Source organism: Oncorhynchus clarkii, chromosome 33 (genome assembly GCF_045791955.1).
Source record: "Oncorhynchus clarkii lewisi isolate Uvic-CL-2024 chromosome 33, UVic_Ocla_1.0, whole genome shotgun sequence".
NCBI classification, from domain to species: domain Eukaryota; kingdom Metazoa; phylum Chordata; class Actinopteri; order Salmoniformes; family Salmonidae; genus Oncorhynchus; species Oncorhynchus clarkii.
In genome coordinates, this window is record NC_092179.1 from 16,622,862 (window position 1) to 16,639,145 (window position 16,284).

A 16,284-nucleotide genomic window follows, 5' to 3' on the forward strand; every position below is an offset into this window, starting at 1 on the left:
TCCTATAGATGGGTTGGTTGTTTAGCAACAAAACTCACGCATGCGCAACTATGGAGCAAAACAGATGATTGGCTTAGACGGTTGACAATATGTAAACTATATTTCATCTCCAATATTTTTTGAAACCATAAATAGTATTGCACAATGAGCAATTGTCTCTCAAATACACTACATGACCAAACGTATGTGGACACCTGCTCGTCGAACATCTCATTCCAAAATCATGGGCATTAATATGGAGTTGGTCCCCCCCCTTTGCCGCTATAACAGCCTCCACTCTTCTGAGAAGGCTTTCCGCTAGGTTTTGGAACTGCGGGGACTTGCTTCCATTCAGCCACCAGAGCATTAGAGAGGTCGGGCACTGATGTTGGGCGATTAGGCCTGGCTCGCATTCGGCATTCCAATTCATCCCAAAGGTGTTCGATGGGGTTGAGGTCAGGGCTCTGTGCAGGCCAGTCACGTTATTCCACACCAATCTCGACAAACCATTTCTGTATGGACCTCGCTTTGTGCACGGGGGCATTTTCATGCTAAAACAGGAAAGAACCTTCCCCAAACTGTTCCCCACAGAATCATCTAGAATGTCATTGTATGCTTTAGCTTTAAGATTTCCCTTCACTGGAGCAAAGGGCCCAGCCCGAACCATGAAAAACATCCCCAGACCATTATTCCTCTTCCACCAAACTCTGCATTTGACACTATGCACTCAGGGAGGTAGCGTTCTCCTGGCATCCACCAAACACAGATTCGTCTCACAAACTGCCAAATGGTGAAGCGTGATTCATCACTCCAGAGAAGGCGTTTCCACTGCTCCAGAGTCCATTGGTGGCAAGCTTTACACCACTTCAGCCAACGCTTGGCATTGCACATTGTGATCTTAGGCTTGTGCTCGGCCATGGAAACCCATTTCATGAAGTTCCTGATGAACAGGTCTTGTGCTGACATTGCTTACTGAGCCAGTTTGGAACTCGATTTTTACGCGCTTCAGCACTCGCCGGTCTCGTTCTGTAGCCTCGTGTGGCCTACCACTTTGCGGCTGAGCCGTTGTTGCTCCTAGACGTTTCAAATTCACGATAACAGCTCTAGCGGGGCAGAAATTTGATGAACTGACTTGTTGGAACGGTGGCATCCTATGACGGTGCCACATTGAAAGTCACTGAGTTTTTCAGTAAGGACATTCTACTGCCAATGTTTGACTATGGAGATTGAATGGCTGTGTACTCAATTTTATACACCTGTCAGCAACGGGTTTGACTGAAATAGCCGAATCCACTAATTTGGGTCCACATACTGTTGTATATATAGTGTACATCATTACAGTTGTCGGTTAGCTAGCTAGCAAACTTGAGCCATATTAGCATAGATGTGACATCAGTCAAAACAACTCTAGAACAAGATAAAAATAGCTGAAACGCGCCACCTACGATTCCCCACATGGCAGCTTGTCATTGTTGCTAGCTAACTGGCCATCCAGAATCACAACAACACACAGGCTTCTGCCACATTGTCAGCTAACCCGTTTATATGTATAAGTCTGACTGACCATATAAGGCTACATATATCATCCCCTTATTTAACTTGGCAAGTCAGTTAAGAACAAATTAATATTTTACAATGATGGCCTACCCCGGCCAAACCCTCCCCTAACCCAGATGATGTTGGGCCAATTATGCGCCACCCTATGGGACTCCCGATCACGGCCGGTTGTGATACAGCCCGGGATCGAACCAGGATCTGTAGTGACGCCTCTAGCACTGAGATGCAGTGCCTTAGACCACTGCGCCACTCAGGAATACATCTAGAGTATTCTATCTATCTATCTATCTATCTATTTGTGGAACATTCACTATCTCATCCTGGAATATCCAAGGCCTGAGGTCATCTGCCTTTGGCCTAAAGAGAAGGAACCTGGACAGACATTGTCATCCTACAAGAAACATGGTATAGAGGAGTTGACCCACTGATTGCCCACTAGGTTACAGAGAGCTGGTAGTCCCATCCACCAAACTACCAGGTGTGAAACACGGAAGGGACTCGGGGGGTTATGCTAATGTGATATAGGGTAAATTAATCAGAAAGAAAAAAGCACACACATCACTGGGTCGCTCCTCTTTTCAGTTCACTGCAGCTAGCGACTGGAACGAGCTGCAACAAACACTCAAACTGGACAGTTTTATCTCAAAGACTCAATCATGGACACTTACTGACAGTTGTGGCTGCTTTGTGTGTCCCCGCAGAAGGCGTTTTGCCTTTTAGTAGGCCGTCATTGTAAATAAGAATTTGTTCTTAACTGACTTGCCTAGTTAAATAAATGTTAAATAAATAAAAATACAAATTATCATTAGCTATACAAATTGATAGATAGTGGTGTTGCGGGAAAAACATACAACATTATAAAATACATGTACACAAACAACAAGTGTGAGGTTAAAATAGGCACACATTTATTTCCACATGGCTGTGGGGTGAGGCAGGGATGCAGCTTAAGCCCCACCCTCTTCAACATATATCAATGAATTGGCGATGGCACTAGAACAGTCTGCAGCACCTGGCCTCACCCTGCTAGAATCTGATGTCAAATGTTTGTGTACTGTGTACTGTTTGCTGATGATCTGTTGCTTCTGTCCCCAACCAAGGAGGGCCTACAGCAGCACCTAGAAATTCTGCACATATTCTGTCAGACCTGGGCCCTGACAGTAAATCTCAGTAAGACAAAAATAATGGTTTTCCAAAAAAGGTCCAGTTTTCAGGACCACAAATACAAACTCCATCTAGACATCATTGCCCTAAAGCACACAAAAAACGATACATACCTCGGCCTAAACATCAGTGCCACAGGTAACTTCCGCAAAGCTGTAAACGAGCTGAGAGACAAGGCAAGAAGGGCCTTCTATGCCATCAAAAGGAACATAAAATTCAACGTACCAATTAGGATCTGGCAAAAAATACATGAATCAGTTGTAGAACCCATTGCCCTTTATTGTTGTGAGGTCTGGGGTCCTCTCACCAACCAAGATTTCACAAAATGGGACAAACACCAAATTGAGACTCTCCATGGTAATGTTAGAAGATTAGTGTACATAGAATTATAATAGGGAGAATAGTGTACAATAGTAGGCTATGCTCCCGTCTATTGCCTGCACTAACCATGGAACTGTGGGATGCAGCCTGGTCTTATAGACTAGACGTAACATAGTGAAAGTAAATCCGGGACACCTCATTTAGTATGATATGTTTGGTATGGTTACATAAGACTAAGGTTAATTGAGGCAGAAACGAAAGTAGGGTATTTGGTCGGACGTATAACGCGCTAACGTCGATCAATCCAAAGATCCAAAGTTGAAATCTCTTCACGGACGACTTTAGCTAATTAGCAACTTTTCAACTACTTACTACTTTTTTTTAGCTATTCAGCATGTTAGCTAACCCTTCCCCGAACCCTAACCTTAAACATTTTAGCTAATGCTCCCCTAACCTTAACCTTTTTAGCTATCCCTTCCCTAACCTTAACCCTTTAACTGAACTCTTAACCAACTGCTCTTAAATGCAAGTAAAACTAAATGCATGCTCTTCAACCGATCGCTGCCCGCGCCTGCCCGCCCGTCCAGCATCACTACTCTGGACGGTTCTGACTTGTGGACAATATGTGGACAACTACAAATACCTAGGTGTCTGGTTAGACTGTAAACTCTCCTTCCAGACTCACATTAAACATCTCCAATCCAAAATTAAATCTAGAATCGGCTTCCTATTTCGCAACAAAGCATCCTTCACTCATGCTGCCAAACATACCCTCGTAAAATGGACTATCCTACCGATCCTTGACTTCAGCGATGTCATTTACAAAATAGCCTCCAACACTCTACTCAGCAATCTGGATGTAGTCTATCACAGTGCCGTCCGTTTTACCACCAAAGCCCCATATACTACTCACCACTGCAACCTCTATGCTCTCGTTGGCTGGCCCTCGCTTCATACTCGTCGCCAAACCCACTGGCTCCAGGTCATCTACAAGTCTCTGCTAGGTAAAGGGGGCCTTATCTCAGCTCACTGGTCACCGTAGCAGCACCCACCCGTAGCACGCGCTCCAGCAGGTATATCTCTCTGGTCACCCCCAAAGCCAATTCTTCCTTTGGCCTCCTCTCCTTCCAGTTCTCTGCTGCCAATGACTGGAACGAACTGCAAAAATTCTGAAGCTGGAGACTCTTACCTGCCTCACTAGCTTTAAGCACCAGCTGTCAGAGCAGCTCACAGATCACTGCACCTGTACATAGCTCATCTGTAAATAGCCCATCCAATCTACCTCATCCCCATACTGTATTTATTTATCTTGCTCCTTTGCACCTCAGTATCTCAACTTGCACATTCATCTTCTGCACATCCTACCATTCCAGTGTTTAATTGCTATATTGTAATTACTTTGCCTCCTATTTATTTTCTTACCTCTCTTATCCTACCTCATTTACACATGCTGTATATAGATTGTCCTACTGTATTATTGATTGTATGTTTGTTTATTCCATGTGTAACTCTGTGTTGTTGTATATGTCAAACTGCTTTGCTTTATCTTGGCCAGGTCGCAGTTGTAAATCAGAACTTGTTCTCAACTAGCCTACCTGGTTAAATAAAGGCCAAATATAAATAAAAATAAATACAAAATTAAACCTTACCCCTAGCCTAGCTAATGTTAGCCAGCTAGCTAACTTTAGCTACCTAGCTAGAATTTGTAACATATTAAACGCTTTGCAAATTCGTAACATTTAGTACATTTTGCAAATTCGTAACATATTGTGCCTTTTGCAACTTCGTAACATACAGTAACATACAAAATGGGTGATGGAAAATCCACAAATGAATACATACCATATGAAATGTAACATATCATACTAAAATGATTTACCTCCAGAATAATATGAAATGCTCTGAGACCAGGTTGTGGGATGACACGGCCAAGAATATATCGGGTTCAAACTGTTACGGCTTGGTCTGCGCTCGTAACCACTTAGATTAACAAAAATATTGTGTAAATATATTATCAACTAATGAGCCTTAGCAACAACCACATGGCCGTGACGGCATTTACAGAGGAAGCAAATGAAGGTAAACTAAACAATGTAATTAAATTGAATGATAATGTCGGCTATACCAACTGAAGGGAACTAGCAGTAGTTGAATGTGTGTGGTTACTAGGGCTACTGACGGTCGATACTGATAGTGGCTAATATTTAACATGATAGAAACAGGAAATAGAGAAAGTCGGGGTAGATTATAATTAAGATAATCGAGAGTGCCCATCCCTACAAGTTAAAAGGCTGTACAATTTAAATTCTGCATAACGGCACAGCATTTCATAAACTTTACTGTGGGAAAGTTGATATTATTTGCGTGTGAAGGTGGTGGAATGATTAGGGAATATGGCATATCTGTAGACACACCTCCGCCACACCTTCATTTCATCTCCCCCCTAAACGAATAGCAGGTGAGTAGCATGCTATTCTCATGCTTAAGTTCAAGGTCAGAATGCACATTGAGAGAAAAGTGCATAAAAGGGGAATTATGTTCCATTTACACACGCTTAACTCAGGTCGGAAATCCCCCCCTTAGAGAAAAGCCATGATTTAGCCCGAATCACTCGAGTATCAATTTCTGGAGCTCTATGACCCTTGCTCCTCCACCCCCTCCCAGGATCGGCCTCTCATTCTGGGCCGTGTTTTCCCGGCCTGCTGGGTGTCAGCTGGAGTAATGAGATATTTAGCAGACAGAGAGAGAGAGAGAGAGAGAGAGAAAGAGAAAGGCCTGTCTCCAGGTGGAATGCGCTCTAACACAAGAGGCCCCTGACTGACTCTCCTCCGAATGCAATTTTCTCCCTTCTTTATCTCTCGTCTAGCTGGAAATAGGTGCTGGAGAGAGGGAGTAAATATGGCTGAGCTGCCTTCAGCTAAAGAGACATGTTCATCGGCTGATAGATACAGTCAAACCCTCAGAGATGAACACACATTGAGAGACATACACACCCAGACACACAGGCCAGCCCTACAGTATGATAGAGAGGTGATATAATATGCCATCTGGTTAGGATGGCGATCACAGTATGAGCCAAACACTGTCACAAACTCTGACTGAGTCTGAAAACTCGCCTCCAACTAAATGTTTCAATTAAAAGAGTTTTATTCTCCCGTGGCAGATTGTGTGTTTGAGCAGGTTTTGCCCCCAGTTAGGCTTTGATTTCAGCGTGAGTAATGTACTGGTGTGATATGATAGATTATAATGTCTGTGGTTTAGTGTCCTCTGTAGCTACATCACTGCTGCTGTGTCTTTTATGTTACAGCTCACTGCTTTGTGTGTGTGTGTGTGTGTGTGTGTGTGTGTGTGTGTGTGTGTGTGTGTGTGTGTGTGTGTGTGTGTGTGTGTGTGTGTGTGTGTGTGTGTGTGTGTGTGTGTGTGTGAGAGAGAGAGCGTTCTAACAGCCATTCACTGAGGTAAAAGATCCTCTGTCATCAGCATATTGCAGCTGAACAAACACACACAAAGACACACACACAGTGAGGAAGAGTGACACACACAGTGAGGAAGAGTGACACACACAGAAACACATGTACTTCATTTACGGACACAATGCTCTGATTCTCTCTCTCTCTCTAAGCTCTCTAAATCTCTTTCTCTCGCTATCGTCTCCCTTCCCCTCTGACCACCTCTGTTCTCTCTCTCTACCTCAGTCTCCCTTCCCCTCTGACCATCTCTGTTCTCTCTCTCTCTACCTCCGTCTCCCTTCCCTCTGACCACCTCTGTTCTCTCTCTCTACCTCAGTCTCCCCGTCCCTCTGACCATCTCTGTTCTCTCTCTCTCTCTACCTCAGTCTCCCTGTCCCTCTGACCATCTCTGTTCTCTCGCTCTACCTCCGTCTCCCCGTCCCTCTGACCACCTCTGTTCTCTCTCTCTACCTCCGTCTCCCCGTCCCTCTGACCATCTCTGTTCTCTCTCTCTCTACCTCTGTCTCCCGTCCCTCTGACCATCTCTGTTCTCTCTCTCTACCTCCGTCTCCCGTCCCTCTCTATCTCTGTTCTCTCTCTACCTCCGTCTCCCGTCCCTCTCTATCTCTGTTCTCTCTCTCTCTACCTCCATCTCCCGTCCCTCTCTATCTCTGTTCTCTCTCTCTCTACCTCCGTCTCCCGTCCCTCTCTATCTCTGTTCTCTCTCTCTACCTCCGTCTCCCCGTCCCTCTGACCATCTCTGTTCTCTCTCTCTACCTCCGTCTCCCGTCCCTCTCTATCTCTGTTCTCTCTCTCTCTACCTCCGTCTCCCGTCCCTCTCTATCTCTGTTCTCTCTCTCTCTACCTCCGTCTCCCCGTCCCTCTGACCATCTCTGTTCTCTCTCTACCTCCGTCTCCCCGTCCCTCTGACTATCTCTGTTCTCTATCTCTACCTCCGTCTCCCCGTCCCTCTGACCATCTCTGTTCTCTCTCTCTACCTCTGTCTCCCGTCCCTCTCTATCTATGTTCTCTCTCTCTCTACCTCCGTCTCCCGTCCCTCTCTATCTCTGTTCTCTCTCTCTACCTCCGTCTCCCCGTCCCTCTGACCATCTCTGTTCTCTCTCTACCTCCGTCTCCCCGTCCCTCTGACCATCTCTGTTCTCTATCTCTACCTCCGTCTCCCGTCCCTCTCTATCTCTGTTCTCTCTCTCTACCTCCGTCTCCCTGTCCCTCTGACCACCTCTGTTCTCTCTCTCTACCTCCGTCTCCCGTCCCTCTCTATCTCTGTTCTCTCTCTCTACCTCCGTCTCCCTGTCCCTCTGACCACCTCTGTTCTCTCTCTCTCTACCTCCGTCTCCCGTCCCTCTGACCACCTCTGTTCTCTCTCTCTACCTCCGTCTCCCTGTCCCTCTGACCATCTCTGTTCTCTCTCTCTACCTCCGTCTCCCGTCCCTCTGACCACCTCTGTTCTCTCTCTCTCTACCTCCGTCTCCCGTCCCTCTGACCACCTCTGTTCTCTCTCTTTACCTCCGTCTCCCCGTCCCTCTGACCACCTCTGTTATCTACCTCCGTCTCCCGTCCCTCTGATCACCTCTGTTCTCTCTCTCTACCTCCGTCTCCCGTCCCTCTCTATCTCTCTCTTTCTTTTCCCAATTCCGGGAGATGATGAAATACTTTTAGAACTCAGGAAATCGCTTTCTGTGGAAATAAACCCATTGTGGACTGTAAGATAACTGGCCCTTATGGGAAGCTAGTCCCTTCCCCTTAGTTGTGTGTGCTTGTTAGTGTCGTGTTACGTGTGTGTCTGCGTGCATTGTACCTATGTTGTGTTAGGGTTAGTTTGTAACCAATTCCTTGTGAAACCAATTAAATGTTTGTATATTTTGAATATGAATTCAGGAAATTCCTTGTGCAATACTGAACCCTCCCTCCCACCCTCCCTCCTCCCTCAGGGCTGCTCGTCTCCCATCGTGGTGAAGTTTGCCGACACGCAGAAGGACAAGGAGCAGCGACGCCTGCAGCAGCAGCTGGCTCAGCAGATGCAGCAGCTCAACAACGCCACCACCTGGGGGAGTCTGACAGGGCTGGGCGGCCTCACCCCGCAGTATCTGGCTGTAAGAGGACACGTCGCGTCGCCCACCCCTTACTGCAGCCCCGCAGCCAACGCATCCGTCGCCGCCGCAGTCAGTGCCACCCTCCCCGCCCCCCACTACCCTCCCTGCCGCCACCAACCGCTGACCCCCCCCCGTCCACACCCCCAGAGAGTCAGACCCCGCTTCCTATCCCTTTCCCTCTCTCTTCCCCCCTTAAGGGTACACTCCCCCCTCCGTGACAGGGAAATGAGGACTTTGAATAATAGGGGTAATGGTTCAATGGGCGGGGCCAATCGTTGGTGTGATCCAATAAGAGGTCTTTCCCATGTCTAATATCGTCATCCTATTGGGTCACAGCGGTGATTGATTGACAGATTGGCATGTGGTGTTTCAGAAGCCTCATTCCCCCTCCCTGCTTCAGTACTTTACAGCATTTCAGAACCACCCTCCCCAACTCATTCTTAGGACCCCCTTCCTCCGGTAGCCTCTTTCAGAACTGACCCTCTTCCTCTTTCACTCTGAAACCTTTTAAGACTTCTGTCCCCAACTTCTCTGAAACAGACCAGTCTACTCTTCCTTGAGTCCCCTTCATCACAGCTAGGATCTTTCCTGAACCTGTAAACTTGGAAATAGGTGTACAAGGTTGTAAATGCACATACGTAACAAATGTTACTCTGTGTTCTATTCTGAAATGTCTCAGGGACTCAGTGGTTAAATGTACAGCAGAAGGTGTCATATTCAATGTTTATATAGCATATAGCCCACATGCAGTAATGCTACCAAGATCATGAGGATACTAGCAGAGAAATGATAGTGAGGGTGATCACTGTTTGTATTTCCAATCCCTCCTCCTCATTCTGTTTCTCTCTCTTTTATTATTTTCCTATCTATCTATCTCTCTGTCGCTCCTCTCTTTCTTTCTCCCTCAGTTGCTCCAGCAGGCCACCTCCTCCAGTAACCTTGGAGCCTTCAGTGGGATCCAACAGATGGCAGGTGAGTCCAGCAGATGTACACACACACACACACACACACACACACACACACACACACACACACACACACACTGAGTAATATTGTAGAAACTATGCTGTAGTTTTCTAAGATGTCGCTGTTGTTCAGATTTGTCTTGAGTCTGTTATCCATCAGGACAGAAGAGTGTACCAGGCCTCAAAGGAGGGATGTTTAGTCCGGCACTAAGGCAACACAGAAGGAAAATAGAGAGCGATGAGAGAGGAGCTCTGCTCACTGGTTCCCCCTGCTGGTCTCTCTTGTCTTTTCCTCTGCATGTTCTCCTACCCACACTCCCACCTATCTCTCTCCATCCTTTATCCTCTTCATCCCTCTCCTTTGTCTTTTCCTCTGCATGTTCTCCTACCCACACTCCCACCTATCTCTCTCCATCCTTTATCCTCTTCATCCCTCTCCTTTGTCTTTTCCTCTGCATGTTCTCCTACCCACACTCCCACCTATCTCTTCATCCTGTTCCTTTGTCCCTGTATCTCCCCTCCTTCTTTCTTTCTTTCAATTGCTTTTTCTGAATCCCTCACCCTGTCATCCCACCCACCCCCCCCCCCCCCCCTCTTTCTTCCGTCCTCCTACGCCCTGCCTCTCTCCCTCTTGCCGCCTCACTCCCACCCTCTCTCTTTCTCGCTCTCTCCCTCTCCTTGGGTGCTCAGTAAGCTGTCAGCTCCTGATTGTAGACTGTTTAGCTGGCTGACAGAGAGAGGCAGAGGGGGAATATTTATAGCAGCTATCGGCACAGGAGTACTGTAATTGCCAGCACCGCAGAAGGAAAAAAGGCATTCTAATAAGTAGTGAAAACTGAATGGATTTGAGGAACTGGTTGTTGCAGGGTAGAAATAATGTAATTCTAAAGTAGTAAGCTCATTGGCTCAAGTTTTTAAAATGTATGTCTTGCAAAGTAGGTGGGTTGAGCGTTCTGGACTTGGGGACATTTTTAAGAGACAGTAATGTTGGTTGATGTGGTGTAGTTGAGTGAGGATGGGCTCTGAGGATGTTTTACCTCAGTGAACGGCTGTTAGAACTCGCTCTCTCATACACACACACACACACACACACACACACAGAGAGAGAGAGAGAAACGCTCAGGGACTTGGAACAGTTGGAACTGGAAGTGAAATCGCGGTTGCATTCCGGAATCCTTTTGGCCGTCCATCTGTCGCTGGGCAACCGAACGTGATTGGCAGTAGATGTGAGACAGCTCAGTGACATCTGGTCCCAGTCTTCATCATGAGGAGTCGGAGAGCAGTGAGAGGCTCAATTACCCCAATGAGCATTCAATTAGAGCCAGCTAGCTAGCTAGCGCTTACGATAGAGCCCCGGCCCAGCTCAGCCCAGGTGGCATACGGAGCCTCCATAGAGCTTTACAGCCCAGAGCACACAGCACAACCTAGCACAGTCTGCCAGCTGTATAGCCCTGAGCTCCTGATGTGTGCAGAGCTGTCTCTGTGTCTCTCTTCCTCTTTCAGGACCGGGGCTCTCTGCTGTTTCACACTCCAGATGAAGTGTAGCCATTGCACATGAATAGCTTCCTTAGGTCTCAGTCTTTATGAACAGGTACCGTGGAGAGGTTTGATATTATAGATAGGGGTTGAGAATAGAGCGGTTCTCTCCATATTAAAGGGATGCTGGTAGCGTTGATGATTATTCTGCTCTGTTCTGCTCTCTGGTTCCCCCACAGCTGTGTCTCCTAGTCTTAGTCATTCTCCAGGGCCCTCAAACTCAACTCTGGACCAGTTCCACTGTGTTTTTTCATTGTTTCCCTCTAAGTGGGAACTGATTGGGTGCAATTAATAATCAGGTAGAACAGAAGAACCAGCAGGCTCTGGACCTCATATGGTGGGAGTTGAACACCCCTGCTCTAGGGAATAGTGCTATAATCCTCCCTGTTTTGTTTGATTAAGTGACATTAGGCCTCCCATCAGTGTGTGTGTGTGTGTGTGTGTGTGTGTGTGTGTGTGGGGGGGGGGGGGGGGGGGGGGGGGGGGGGGGGGGGGGGGGGTTGCGTGTGTGTGTGTGTGTCTGACTGACTGACTGACTGACTGAGTGTATAGAGTCTAGGGTCAGATCAGTGTCTTTCCACTCAGCCGAGCCTGATTGAGTCATCTGCTCCACTCTAAACCCACAAAGTGACAAAGCCACTCGACAGCGCTGCCCTCCATTCGCAGAGTGGAAAAATACAGTGTGTTATACAATACCATAGGGACTACTTCTAACACAGCACATACCGTGGCTTTCATCATAGTTTATCAGACTGAAGAAGATGCGCTCTTCTCGGGTCTGTCTGGTTCCTCTTCAGGTTTTTCTGCTTTAGGAGTTTTTCCTTACCACTTAAGCACTCTGTGACAAATTAGTTTCTTTAAAAGGGCTATGCTACTAAGATTATAAGTTATCTTATAGAGTTGTGTTTTACAAGAATGTTGTTGTTTATCAGGATGACTGGTTGTAACAAGTTTTTCACAATGTGCTACAACATATGTTTATAATGTGAAGGTTGTGAAGAACAGAACTGTGTTTTCTTGGAAATAGGGATTCTTTTCCCCAGCCTGCTCTTTTCTGAGGTCAACGGCCTGTATATGAGTAGACAACAGCATGTATATGAGTAGACAACAGCATGTATATGAGTAGACAACAGCATGTATATGAGTAGACAACAACATGTATATGAGTAGACAACAGCATGTATATGAGTAGACAACAGCATGTATATGAGTAGACAACAGCATGTATATGAGTAGACAACAACATGTATATGAGTAGACAACAGCATGCATATGAGTAGACAACAGCATGTATATGAATAGACAACAGCATGTATATGAGTAGACAACAACATGTATATGAGTAGACAACAACATGTATATGAGTAGACAACAGCATGTATATGAGTAGACAACAACATGTATATGAGTAGACAACAGCATGTATATGAGTAGACAACAGCATGTATATGAGTAGACAACAACATGTATATGAGTAGACAACAGCATGTATATGAGTAGACAACAACATGTATATGAGTAGACAACAGCATGTATATGAGTAGACAACAGCATGTATATGAGTAGACAACAACATGTATATGAGTAGACAACAGCATGTATATGAGTAGACAACAACATGTATATGAGTAGACAACAACATGTATATGAGTAGACAACAGCATGTATATGAGTAGACAACAGCATGTATATGAGTAGACAACAACATGTATATGAGTAGACAACAACAGACAGCTGGCGGATGTACACGTGTTGTTTATCGCATGAGAAGTCTGCACTGTGACTGCGTCACACACACACCTCCTGTCCAGACCGGTCGTCACGGCAACCACAGAAACGGGACATTCTGATCAGGCTGTTCCCGGAAGAAGAGGAGACGGAAGATTTCATCACTTGTTATTTCACGTTGTCAGACGGGCCTATCAGGACACGAGCGCCTCACTAACCAATTATTCTAGCGCCTTCTCTTTATTGGTCAAGCTGGGTTTAGCCATCTGGTCCAATGAAAACTGTTCAGTGAAAACATAAACCCCCTAACCGCCTTAAACCATTCACCCAGGTGCCAAGCTCTGAATTTTTCTTCATGGTGTCTCGTTCATGTGATGTTGTGTGTGCGTGTGTGTGTGTATGTTTGTGTGTGTGTATATTCATGGTACTGTATATACATTCAGACTGTATATACGACACATACCTCACATTTGACACGGTGTCCGTCCCTCTTTCCTGGGTCCATAGGAGTGTTATATAAACGGCGTAGTTCTCTCTGTGAGTTGGTCGTTGGGGCTCCATTGCTCTGTCCTACAGAGTGAGTCTGTCTGCTTTATGGAGCCTTGTCCAGCTGTCTCTCAGTAAGCCAAACCTACTACGCCATATTTCTCTATTCACACACACGCGCTCTGTCTGACACACACATGCATGCATTCATACACACCAACGGCTCACGTACACACTTTCTCTCTCTCACACACACCCACGCTGCTGTCACACACGGTGCAGAGTTGACCACCCCTGGAGGTGTCTAATGGTCGTTACTTTATCATCAGTCAGAAGCTGGCATGGCCTCATTAATTATGCTTAAGTAATGGTCCATATGCTAATGCCATGTAGCTAATGAGTAAACCAGGTTACAGTTAGCCTACATACTAGATTAGAGTTACATACTGTACATGTTGATGAATTGCTAGCCCCAGAAACCTCACGGCACAGACAACAAAGCTCTATGTTAATGTAGAGTCCAAATGCCTTGTTATACTACACCTTGTTATCTGTAAAAGACAACAATAGAATCAAACAGGAAGCTAGACAAAGTAGGGTAGATGACACCTTGAGATAGACCACAGGCGTTTATGGAAGAGCTTGGACAGGCGGTTGCCAGTGCCGTCTCTCTTCCCCCTTGCAGGAGTTTATGTCCAGCCTGTCAGTGTGTGTTAGTGGTCCACAGTTGTCAGGATCAGCTCTGTCTGGAATTGGTCATATCTTGACATGCCCCCCCCCCCGAATAGTGGCCTAAGTTTAGCATCGAGAAGTGATAGTATTGTATTGTAGCACTTTCCACCTCAACCACCATTCATGAGTAACACTCAGCTTGTCAACCCGAGTAGACGCCTCTCCTTCGGCGCCCACGCGGTTAGCACCCGGTTGGGATGCGGTCCAGACGTGGTCCCCAGGTTTGACAACACCCTCTCTGGCTCCTCTCCTCCAGGTATGAGTGCTCTGCAGTTGCAGAACCTGGCCACTTTAGCAGCGGCGGCAGCGGCGGCCCAAAACTCAGCCGGCCCCAACGCAAACCCCCTGTCCTCCAACGCGGCCTCCCTCGGAGCGCTGGCCAGCCCAGGTAACACCGCTTCAGAGGGGGGGGGGTCAAACGCGGGGGACACCTGCCCTCCTGTCCTACCACCACCATCATTTTCACTGTCGTCAGCAATACCATCATCTTCGTCATCATTGCTGATGATCGAACCATCTTCATCACCATCAGTAGTCATTGCCGTCGACACCCACAAGATATCGCTCCATGGTGTGTGTCCGCCACCTCTGCGTTTTGTTATTGTGTTACTGTTACCACGGGGACCCCATGCCGTGTTCGTCCCGGCGCCTGCCTGCGTGTCTGTGTCTGATAGCACTTCACCTCCTCACCGTGTCATGTGACATGTACACCCTACGGCCATATCATTCCGTGTCCCACGCGTTGTGTGTATAACGTACTACAGCTCAATGTCGTCTGTGTTCGGTTTCCACACTGAGAGTTGTCTGTGGGTGGGTGTGGTTGTTTGTGTGGGTTTGTTGTGCCTTTAAAGTGACTCTCGTCTCTTCGCTTCACAAGCCCTCTGAGACACAGGAACTTTAAGTGCAGTGGAATTGTTTCCGGGGGAGGGATGGTTGTTGGAACCTTTATGTGTCGTGTGTGATCTGCCTCTGGACATGGCCAGGGTCTGGCGACTAGAGAGACAGACAGCAGTCTCTGGAGGAGATGAGTTCATCTAGGTCACATTGAGACACTTTTCTCTCCTTCTATTCCTCTTCTTCACTCTCCTGCTTTATCTCTCTCTGCTGTTCTCTTATTCTGCTCTCTCTCTCTGCTTTTATCTTATTCTGCTCTCTCTGCTGTTCTCTTATTCTGCTCTCTCTCTCTGCTTTTATCTTATTCTGCTCTCTCTGTTGTTTTCTTATTCTGCTCTCTCTCTCTCTCTCTGCTTTTCTCTTATTCTGATCTCTCTCTGCTGTTCTCTTATTCTGCTCTCTCTCTGCTGTTCTCTTATTCTGCTCTCTTTCTCTTTCTGCTTTTCTCTTATTCTGCTCTCTCTCTCGCTCTCTGCTTTTCTCTTATTCTGCTTTTCTCTTATTCTGCTTTTCTCTTATTCTGCTCTCTCTCTCTCTCTGCTTTTCTTTTATTCTGCTCTCTCTCTCGCTCTCTCTGCTTTTCTCTTATTCTACTCCCTCTGCTTTTCTCTTATTCTGCTCTCTCTCTTTGATTTAATCTTATTCTGCTCTCTTTCTCTCTTTGCTTTTATCTTATTCTGCTCTCTCTCTCTCTCTCTGCTTTTCTCTTATTCTGCTCTCTCTCTCTCTCTATCACTGCTTTTCTCTTATTCTGCTCTCTCTCGCTCTCTCTCTTTCTGCTTTTATCTTATTCTGCTCTCTTTCTCTATCTTTCTGCTTTTATCTTATTCTGCTCTCTCTCTCTCTTTCTGCTTTTATCTTATTCTGCTCTCTCTCTCTCTTTCTGCTTGTATCTTATTCTGCGCTCTCTCTCTCTTTCTGCTTTATCTTATTCTGCTCTCTCTTTCTGCTTTTATCTTATTCTGCTCTCTCTCTCTCGCTCTCTCTGCTTTCCTCTTATTCTGCTCTCTCTATCTTTCTGCTTTTCTCTTATTCTGCTCTCTCTCTCTTTCTGCTTTATCTTATTCTGCTTTCTCTCTCTGCTTTTCTCTTATTCTGCTCTTTCTCTCTCTCTCTCTCTCTCTGCTTTTCTCTTATTCTGCTCTTTCTCTCTCTCTCTGCTTTTCTCTTCTTCTCTTTTTCTCTCGCTCTGCTTTTCTCTTATTCTGCTCTCTCTCTCTCTTTGCTTTTATCTTATTCTGCTCTTTCTCTCTCTCTCTGCTTTTCTCTTATTCTGCTCTTTCTCTCTCTCTCTCTGCTTTTCTCTTATTCTGCTCTTTCTCTCGCTCTCTCTGCTTTTCTCTTATTCTGCTCTTTCTC

At 46.2% G+C, this 16,284-nt stretch overlaps 1 protein-coding gene across 17 annotated transcripts in view; it reads left to right on the forward strand.

Annotated features, from left to right (window-relative positions):
• Positions 1-16,284, forward strand: part of LOC139393327 (CUGBP Elav-like family member 2) — a 225,931-nt gene that overhangs the window by 192,005 nt on the left and 17,642 nt on the right. For 9 of the 17 annotated variants that reach the window (XM_071141905.1, XM_071141906.1, XM_071141903.1 and 6 more), the window contains 2 exons: positions 8,423-8,584; positions 9,493-9,556. In XM_071141905.1, coding sequence (XP_070998006.1) covers positions 8,423-8,584; positions 9,493-9,556 — 226 coding nt within the window. Of the gene's footprint in view, positions 1-8,422; positions 8,654-9,492; positions 9,557-14,287; positions 14,420-16,284 lie in introns of all 17 variants that reach the window. The other 8 variants (XM_071141901.1, XM_071141902.1, XM_071141899.1 and 5 more) reach the window with 2 other exon arrangements.